The 9,578-nt window shown below is 47.9% G+C and overlaps 1 protein-coding gene across 2 annotated transcripts; it reads right to left on the bottom strand.

Annotated features, from left to right (window-relative positions):
- Positions 1-646: 646 nt before the first annotated feature.
- Positions 647-8,363, bottom strand: Arpc5l (actin related protein 2/3 complex subunit 5 like). 2 transcript variants are annotated; one of them, XM_026386500.2, is made up of 5 exons: positions 8,057-8,363; positions 3,581-3,653; positions 2,428-2,604; positions 2,169-2,215; positions 647-1,243 (listed from the first exon to the last, which is right to left on the bottom strand). In XM_026386500.2, the coding sequence occupies exons 1-5, from the start codon at positions 8,203-8,205 to the stop codon at positions 1,237-1,239; spliced, it is 453 nt and encodes a 150-aa protein (XP_026242285.1). In that variant the 5' UTR covers positions 8,206-8,363; the 3' UTR covers positions 647-1,236. The 2 variants fall into 2 exon arrangements, with proteins under 2 accessions (XP_026242285.1, XP_026242284.1); XM_026386499.2 differs by lacking the exon at positions 2,169-2,215 and having other exon boundaries at positions 8,057-8,350.
- Between the last annotated feature and the right edge of the window lie 1,215 nt (positions 8,364-9,578).

Here is a 9,578-nt window from a genome sequence, read left to right as displayed (position 1 = left end):
GTCACTTTGGTCAAAGTCTATATCCAAGGCCTGACTGTGAGCTTCAGGAATTCGAGTAAGGGTCCTTTAACAGAATGCAAGTTGTAATTACACATGCTGAGAAGCAGCTCTTCTAAGAGACTCACCATTGGTGGTTATGTGGAACAAAATTTTGTTCTTTTTATGTCTGTTGGCTGATTGCTAACTGTTTCTGGTAGTTCTTTAAAGAAAACTTATAAGATTCCTGGAACACAGCAGACCCAGCATCAGGAGATATGACTAGGTACAGCCAAGGCCTACTCTCAAAAGACTCAAAAGTGTAATCACACAAACTGAAGACTTTTAAAGCCTTGATGAATTAGTAAATGTCTGGCACTTTATTAAGTTAAATAAGCTCCAAATTTACATACAAATCAAATGAGTAAGAAACAATAAATAGTTTTTCAACAAAACACCTCTCTGAAGCATCCAGTGACTCTGCAGCCAAGGCTTGCTGAAGTTCTGTGTGACAAGAGGCCTCCAGACTTCCATGCTCTCTCCCCAGGGATGGCTGGACAGAAAAGCACACCCACCCGTTCCACATGGAGTTTCTAGAACAGTCAAACTCTCATTCATGACCAACCCATTCATTAAACTTTTTACATACATGAAACACACCGCAATGATATACTAATAAGCCAAGAGCTTTATTGATGCAGCAGGCACTTTACAATGAACCCAAGAGAGTCCGCCTTCTCTGGGAAGACAGGATGTCTGTACAAACTCTCAGGTTTTTCCACTTCAAAAACACAAGCTCTCCGTTTCACCGTGGCCCTTGGATATGCACCTACCCAAATCATCCCTCCCCCATTTTAAACAAACAGGCAGTGCACACACAATGACCAACACTGGCCAGCCACTCTGTAGATAGTTCTGCATCACTCTATAGCGATGTCAGTTCTGCATCACTCTATAGCGATGTCAGTTCTGCATCACTTTGTAGACAAAGGCAGACTCTCGGATCCTGCAAAGGATTTAGGAAACAGTAAGATGATTTCTCCCTCCACCTCAAAAATAAAATACATTTCAGCCGATTTCAGCAGATATGTGTCCTGAAATACTTAGTTGGGAGTTCCTAGGAAGATGGTCCATTGTCAATCCCTTCTTCACCAGCCTGGGCATCCAAAATTCTTCTCAAGGTAACATGAGTCTTTTTTTTTTTTTAAACAGTCTTTCTTGCTGTAAGAACTCTTATAATGGAGCCTAGTCCTCCTACAGCTAAGGCCTGTGGGGGCAGGAAAAGGAAGCATGTCAAATGAGACCTGGATGACCAAGGGGGAGATGGAACCATGCATTCCTGGACCTAATCCCACTGTGTCACAGACCCTCTGACAAAGGATTCCTGCGAAGGAAAACAAGTTCTAGGGAAGGCGGCTTGTCTGGAGCCGAGGGTCCCAGGAGCTGCCAGCATTGGGGCAGTAGAACTGGCTTGAGAACACAGTCAAGGGGCATACGGCAGAACACAAAGTTTCTCTCAGGACAAGCTCACTGCTCCCAGCCTGTCAGCACTTCCCAAGAAAAAAAATGCACACCACCCCACAGGGCCAAGGGGATGAAAGGACCTGGCTTCCATGCCACACAGAGGGCTTGCTCACTCTCCTGAGCAACAAAGCCTCCTGCACCTACTGAGCCACAGCAAAGGGGCAGCCAAAAAGGAACAGCACACCTACCAGCAGGACTAGAGGCCACAGCCAGCACCCATAACCCAGCACCATGGCTACACGAGGATCTAACCACCAATAAGCATTTTCAAAACTCAATGCTGGCTTCCTAGGAAGGACAGTGTGTTAGCCGGGTCCTCTTTAATGGCAGGCATGCCACTGTAGTGTTATAAGGAGTTGAAGGTCGGGAGGGCTACAGTAGCACACAAGACAAGCTTGACACAAGGCCTTTTCCTACCCCACAAGCCAAGGGCAGAAAGCTTTTTTTCTACTTCAAGTGGATTAAATGACCATCAAAGTTTCTGCCCATGGTCCCTATGGGTCTGGAGAAGCCAGAAAGGCCAAGGCAGGAAGCCCTCAGAATAGGTGGGAGGGTTGGGCCTGCATTTCTAAGATCCCTCCACCCAATTCCCTCAGTAGCTATCTCCACCAATGCAAAGAAGGTATCATGAAGCCCCACCCAACCAGCATGCCTCCCTCCTACCTTACCATGCCATGGCACCTGCCCCCGTGTCCTGCCTGGCATAAATCAGCAGCTAAAAAGCAATAGCAACCACGATTACCAGAGACAACAGATACCTACCAGGTGCTTCTGTGGAAAAGCAGGTGATCGTATATCCGGGATTAGGACTCTCATTTTCATTGGCCCTTAGACTAGCCTAGGTTTATTTTGGAAAATCTTGGCCTACTGATTTGAATGCTGAGGCATGTCAGCAGGCTGCCTGAAGGGGGCGATGTGTTCACGTACCTTTTCGTGCCACTGGAGTAACACTGCGCTGCTATTTTCTGTGGGCTTCTCAAACCCTTTATAAATGTACTTCATTAACAAGTCAATGCCATTTCTGTCCAGTGATTGCACAGCCTGCTCAATTTCGCTGCTTTTAAAGTTTGTGAGCACTTTCAGCACCACACCCTGGGCTCGCTCCTACAAAGGAAAGAGAAAGGGAGTGAGGTCCAGAGCCACAGCCCAGCCACAACCACATTCACACCCACAGCACCAAATCAAGTGGGCAGAACTCACCAGAAATCTGCTCAATTTCAAATTCATCTAGGACAGTTGAAAAAATTAAATAGGCTAATTTTTTAAAATTAATTTCAATGTTACCCCCTTACTTATGCCAGGAAGTTATTCTACTTATTTTGGGGATTTTTTAAAACATCAGCAAGGCCTCGGACTCCACAAGATATAAAAGCAGTGAGCTTTTCTTTTTTTAAAAAAAAAATACTGGCTTACTTGGCTGCAGCTCGCCCTGAACATACCCAGAAATAGAGGGGCTGTTCCCCTCCACCACTGCAAAGGTACAGCTGCTAGGTTACATCAAGATGCTTTCAGAATCCTAGCTGCAGGGAGGCCCCTCTCCCTGCACCAAGTTTTAGATAGCCTCAATGATGCAACAGCATAATTATATTTTTGCACCTAGTTTTTAAAAGGCAGGAAGTGCAAAAGCACTTAAAATCCTTATTATGCATATAAAGCCTATTCAATAGCTATAAAAGCATAACCACTGATAAGCCCCACATGGCAGCTTGTCTATCTGTTTTGCTAATCATCAAGGGCTGGGCTAAGTTCTAGCCCCATAAGGCCCTAGGGAAAAGTCAGTGTTTCTTTGGGGAGCTTTTATTATAAACATAGCTTCAGGGCTAGGAGCCTAGCTCAGCAGTGCCTAGCAAACATAAGCCCTGGGCATCACAAAAAAAAAAAAAAAAATCACAGCTTTGATGTCAGAGGAATCTCAACATACGGGGAGTGCCAGGAGGCTTCCATGGAAGTACTACCCAGTGCCACTGTTGCTCAGATGAAGCAGACACTGTCCAGACCCCAAGGAGCTCATGCTCCAGCAAGACAACTGCAGCCCTGGTCCCAACAACACCCAGCAGAGCTGCAGCACAACCCCCTTTACCTTCACAGCTTGATTCTTGGTGTTGACTGGAGAGTTCCGCAAAGCTGCATGGAATGCCCGAAGCATGTCCCCTGTGCATCACTGCCAGTTAAGGATGGCTAGGCTAAAACATGTCCATGCTTTTACTAATGAAATCACTTAAAAAAACAGCTCAAAAGCAGAGTGAAAAGGGATCTAACACATTCCACCCATCATGCACTGATGGCCTCCTCCAAGTGGGCATAGCCTGTTTACACCTCAATCTTTTCTGAGCCTCAGGGAGGATGAAGGGCACCTCTGGCGACCCTAAGCCTTCCTTCCACCTCCCATTAAAAGCAGCTGTCCTTGAGGAGTAGCTTACAGTAAAAAGTGATTAAGCTTGCTTGTACCTGTTTAGTACTAGGCACCATATCTGCCCTACTGGGTCCTCATGGCAACAGTACACATGAACTAGAAGCCACTCTCAAGAAGGCACAAACAGGTCTAACTCTTGCCTAATACAACTACTAAACTACTAAAGAAATCAAGATGTGCTAAAATTTCTATTTCCCGGGTCAATTAAGTCCCAACTTTTTTTTTTTAAATTGTAGGTGGACACAATACCTTTAGTTTACTTATTTATTTATATGCGGTGCTGAGGATTGAACCCAGTGCCTCTCACATGCTAGGTGAGCACTCCACTGTTGAGCCACAACAACCCCAGCTGAAGTCCCAACTTCTGTGAGAAACTTTTGCCAATAAAATGAGCTGATCTCCATTTCCCTACTCCCCCAAACTTAGTTGGAATCCTGACACCACATTTTTTGCTGAATTCTGAATACCCAGCACACAAAAGAAAACTACAATCTGGGTTAGGTCCCCAAAGGTGACACCTATTTTAAACTGAATTACATCAGCCGACTTTCATTTCCTCATGTGAAACACTGGCTGCAGCCAAAAAGCTTCAAAAATAGAACAAGGAATAGCTCTGCCCAATCAGGTCTTTACTCCTGCACATGCAGTGATACCCACATGTGAACAGAGAGAGCCTCTGGTGCAAAGCTTAATTCCCAGCTTCCCTAGTGTGGACTCCATCTTGATGGAGCTGGGTCTATGCCATTCAGGCAAGCCACTCCCAGCCCTGGCTCCAATCCACCTTCTACATTGGAGCAGCAGCCCACCCCTCTTATCTTTCAGCTCCGGAATTCCTTTTAACCAGCCTTACAAGGGCCAATCCTAATACCAACCACTGATAACCTCTACCACGCAGTTTTGTTTTTCCCTGGTACTAGGATTTAACTGGGGGCACTTAGTCACTGCACTATATCAGGCCCTTTGTATTTTCTATTTGGGGACTGTAAGTTGTCCAGGCTGGTCTCAAACCTGTGACACTCTTGCCTCAGCCAATTACAAATGTGCAACACCATGCTAGGCTCCTTTCTTCTATTATGGTGTCCTCAAAGCTAAAGGCAAGGTCCCAGAGGCTTAATAAGACATATGGGCTAGCTCACTCTTCACTTCAACCTAGCACAGTGAGCGATTAGTCAACAGGATGGATAGGGAAGGGCAAGGATGATATAATTAGTGGATGAGGACAAAAAGTCACTGTTTTTAATGTTAAGTCCCTGCAGCACTAGTCTATCAAGGAAACAGTGCAGCCAATGACATAGGAGAGCCTGGAGCCACTTTGGAGAACTTCCTTGTAATCACATATCATTTATGAAGCTGGCCTCCGTACCCTTCTGGCTTTTAGGCTCATTCAAAGAACAGGCTGTGACAGCTGGGGGAAGCTTACCCAGCCCCTAGTCTCTTTTCTAGATTATTCTCAACCATGGTACTACAGATTTTTTAGACCACATGATTCTTTGATGTGGGATGCATCCTATAATTAAGCATTATAGGATGAATTTCAGCACCCCTGGCTTCTATCCACTAAATTGTGACAATCAAAATGTCTACAAACATTGGCAAATTTCCTGAGGGGCGGGGGAAGAGTGCAAGATCATTTAAAATCCTGCTTTAGTCCTTACTATGAGGACCAGAATTGCTTTACTGAGAAAAGGTACTATTGCCACAAGGCCTAGGACCTGGTCCAGGCGCTTTTCATATAATTTTAATTCCAAAAACCCTTTGTGACAAGAACCATTTTTTCCATTTAAAAGGTGATGAAACTGAGGCTCTGAGAAGGAAAATAACCTGCTTAAAAATCAAAAGTTAGGTTATCCAGCTGGCCTTCAAATGCAAGCTTTTTTCTATTTGTGTTACTGGGGATTGAACCCAGGGGCCCTCTACCACTGAGCTCCATCTCCAGCCCTTTTTATTTGTTGAGACAGGGTCTCTCGCTAAGTTTCCGAGTTTGGCCTCAATCTCATAATCCCCCTGCATCAGCCTCCTGAGTCACTGGGACTGCAGGTACACTCCACCTTGCCTGGCTCAAGCTCTTTCGACAATCTCTTGCTGCTGCTCTATCACTGTCCCAAGCTGTATGTCTGGGCACACTTGCTGGGTGCCCATTGTTGCTCCCATGGAACTGATGAGGCCAGCATGGCTATCTTTTGTTTAAGAGAAGAGGATGCTGAAGTTTAGAGAAGGAATGTGACCTATGCAAGGTCACCAGAGCACAACAAAGCAGATAGATCTGTATTGATATACAGCCCATGATCTTTCTACTTCTTCAGCATGATCTCCCACCATGATGACATACTTCCCACACACTCCCCAGTACTACCCTGAAACAGGCCTCTCTCTCAACTCCTCCACCTCCATCAACCTCTCTCCTACGCCCCTAAGACTCTTAAGAGGTTCTATAGTTTAAATTCAATGACCTAATACAAGTCCAATACTTGGCACATGGTAGGGATTCAAATAATAGTTCCTTCCTACTCCTTACTTTGGCCCACATTTGCCATGATTTCAGTTTTCCTCATCTGCTAACCTCCTTTTTCCCAATTCCAAATAGTATATACTCTTCATAGTAAGGTTTCTGGCACTACCATTAGTGGAAAACCTATTAACCCCTGCATGTTAATAGGTTTTATTAAAGAAAAAGAAAAGAAAAAACCTGCCTCAAGAAACCCAACTATAACTAGCCCTGGGCTTAGGGAGAAATACCTTCAACAAACCCTTGTGGCAACAAGACCAAGGCAGCAACTGGACCTGGCCTTGGTCTCTTCACCTATGGAATGAGAGTTCTGGACCAAAGGCCTGACCCTGGAGCCTTTTCAGCACTGTCTGCTCATGAGGAAGGCCCTGCACCAAACTAGAGAACCAACCTTCCCTTCAGGGGGCCCTCCTCATGACCCCATTTCACCAGTAGGGAAACTGAGCAATCTGGAGGAAGCAGGAAATACAAGTTTCGGTGTTCACCTTTGAAAACACATTCCTGTCCAAAGAAAGTCTGAAGGTTTTTGCTTTAAAGGCATATTGGAGGAGCACTACAGAACTCCTCCCAAAAAAAACAGTGGGCCTGATTTTCCAAGCTGAGTCAACTGATTAAACACCCAGAACCTGATTTATATACAGCAGGAGCCTCCAACCCTCCCCTGGCAAGTGTGGGGGAGGGGAACACACTTCCTGTAACACCATTTGAATAAAGAAAAATTCTTCCTGTGAGAATAAGTCAGTTTCCTGTGCTAAGGGACCAAGCAGGCTGTGACAATCACCTCTATTTTTAATCTTCTGTTCTAAATGCTTGTTTTCTGTGGCCACAAGAACCGTCATTTCTAATCTTGGGGCTCTACTTTTACACTTCACTCTACACTGTATGGTTTTTCTTAGCTCTAAACTAGTAGGGTATTTTTTGCACGGTTTCCTGTACAAGACTCCTGGGGGAGTCACAACTCACTTGTTGAGCTTGGCTGAGACCGTGAAGGTCCAAAGCCCAAGGTGTTCGGAGAAAAATGAAAACAGGTGAAAAAGGATGGCATCAAGCCGACTTTTGGGTAAAAGGCGCACAACCTCAGACTTCAATGCTGGGCTAAGGCTGCAGCCTTCATTCACCCCTTGGTCCCTTCTTCCCCGCAGTAAGCCACCCGCCCGCCCACCCATGCTGTGCTGCAATCGCGCCCAAGAAAGCAAATAGGAAGGCCCACGACGGTGCCCCCACCGCCGGACCGCTCAAACACTCAGAGGTGCTCGCCTCGGCTCCTCCCGCCACCGTCAAAGGGCCTAGGTCCTGCAAGGAGGGATGGAGTTATGGGGCGCCGGAAGGCAGGGTCAGCTTGAGAGGATGAAGCGGCAATGGGAGGGGGACCCGCCGAGGGAGCCTGCACACCAGGGTCCTGGGGCCGCGTGGGGCTGCGCTGCTGAGGCGGCGGCGCCAGGGGTGAGGGAACTGAGGGAACGTGGGCGGAGGGCAGCCGGCTCGCAAGGGAGTTGAGAGTGGCTACAAGGGGCCGGGGTAAGGGGAGTGGGGCCTGAGCCATGGATGGGGAAGGTGGGAAGGTGAGAAGGCGGGGCCGGAGCGGCGTCCGGCCGGAAGGGAGCGCTTAGGCCCGGCGCCGCGCCGGGGAAGGATATTGCCGCAGCAGCCCGTCCACCTCGCTAGGGTCCGGGCCTGGCTCTCCTGCTGCTGCCGCCGCCTCCTCATGCTCGTCCACGAATTTGTTCTCGTCAAACTCGTCAATGTCCACCCGACGGAAGCGCGAAGACAGCGTGTTCCGGGCCATGTCGGGGGCTCGGAGCCTGCCTCAGCCGGCTCCGCTCCGGGCCCGACCGCGGCGCCGCTCCGCTCCGCTCAGCACCGGCTCGGGCTCGGGGACGGGAAGCGGCCGCACGGCACCTCCCCCGCGCGCAGACGCCGCCGCACGCCCACTTCCGTCCTGCGCCGGAACCGGAAGCTCAGGGCGGGGCTCGACGGGGGGCGTGCCGACGTGATGGGACGGCCTGACATGGGGGGTAGTGTTCTTCCCGGCAGGTACCGAGAAAGCTACTCTCATCTTCGTGAGCCGAGTCTTCCATTGTAGGGAGCGAACGTCCCGTGCACGCACGGACCTGGCATTGTGTACGCCGTAACTGTGCCTCCCTGCCTCCGAGGAGACTCTGGCCCAGGGAGGCTGGCCCGGGGCGGCCACAGGCGAGGTCTCCCGACGTGGTCACTGCCCAGACCCGAGGGACACCGAAGTCGGGATGTGTTTCTGGAGCGCTGGGTAGACTTCTGCGGCCTGAAGGAAGTAAGAATTCTTATGCCCTGGGGAGTGACCAGAGAGGGAGTCCCTAAACCTGGGAGCCTTGACTACCACCACACTGAACCAGAGGAGGTTGCCAATGCTTTATACACAAAAGTGACCGTACTGTTAAAGGAGCGGGAGATTTTAAAGACGTTTAAAGTGTATCCAGGGGGCTGTCAAGACTCTGACAGATTTTACCTTGGGCATGTGGCAAGCTTGCAGTATATAGCATTCACCATGGCCCTGCGGGTAGGGGGCCAGGAGAGGTAGATGACTCCGTTGCCACCATACTGGCCCAAAGGGCTAATTCCGAGTGTGGAGAAGTTCTGACCAGACAAGTGCATCTTAAGAAGCTGACTTCCCAGAATCTGCTGGAAGGTGAGGAGGTTAGGACAAAGTCTAGTACAACTGAGGTGCCATGATTAGTTTCCTGAAGGGTTCTGTTAATTGACCTTTGACCCTTGCCTTAGGCTAACATGAGCCTTTTTCATACAAAAGTGTGAAAACTATTTTCCTTACATTTTCCTCTGATTGTACTTTTTATTAAAAGTAGTTGAAACATGACTTGTTTTCATTGCTTTAAGCCACCCAGTCTGCTATTTTGTTATGACAGCCAAGCTGATTCCTCCCCCACTCCCAACACTGTACTAAGGGATTGCTAGGCAAGTGCTCCATCACTGAGCTATATCCCCAGTCCATTTTCATTGCTACGAATACTTCACACCGAACAATCTACAGGTTAAAAAAGTAAAAAAAGGTGTTGGGGATGTGGCTCAAGTGCTCAATCCTCAGCACCACATAAAAATAAAATAAAGATATTGTGTCCACCTAAAAAAAAGTCAATATTAAAAAAAAAATAAAAGGAAAAAAAA

Source organism: Urocitellus parryii, chromosome 4 (assembly GCF_045843805.1).
Source record: "Urocitellus parryii isolate mUroPar1 chromosome 4, mUroPar1.hap1, whole genome shotgun sequence".
In the NCBI taxonomy this organism is placed as follows: domain Eukaryota; kingdom Metazoa; phylum Chordata; class Mammalia; order Rodentia; family Sciuridae; genus Urocitellus; species Urocitellus parryii.
The sequence above is the reverse complement of the archived record's forward strand: the minus strand, read 5'-3'. Positions and strand labels throughout refer to the sequence as shown.

Bases quoted from the DNA above. Each gene is read 5' to 3' on its own strand.
- Arpc5l (XM_026386499.2), bottom strand. From the start codon at position 8,205: ATGGCCCGGAACACGCTGTCTTCGCGCTTCCGTCGGGTGGACATTGAC. The intron at 3,654-8,056 runs ATATCCTTCCCC...GCAGTGATGCAC, and splicing joins GTGGACGGGCTGCTGCGGCA to AGGGGACATGCTTCGGGCAT. The intron at 2,605-3,580 runs GTAAAGGGGGTT...TTTCCTTTGTAG, and splicing joins CCAAGAATCAAGCTGTGAAG to GAGCGAGCCCAGGGTGTGGT.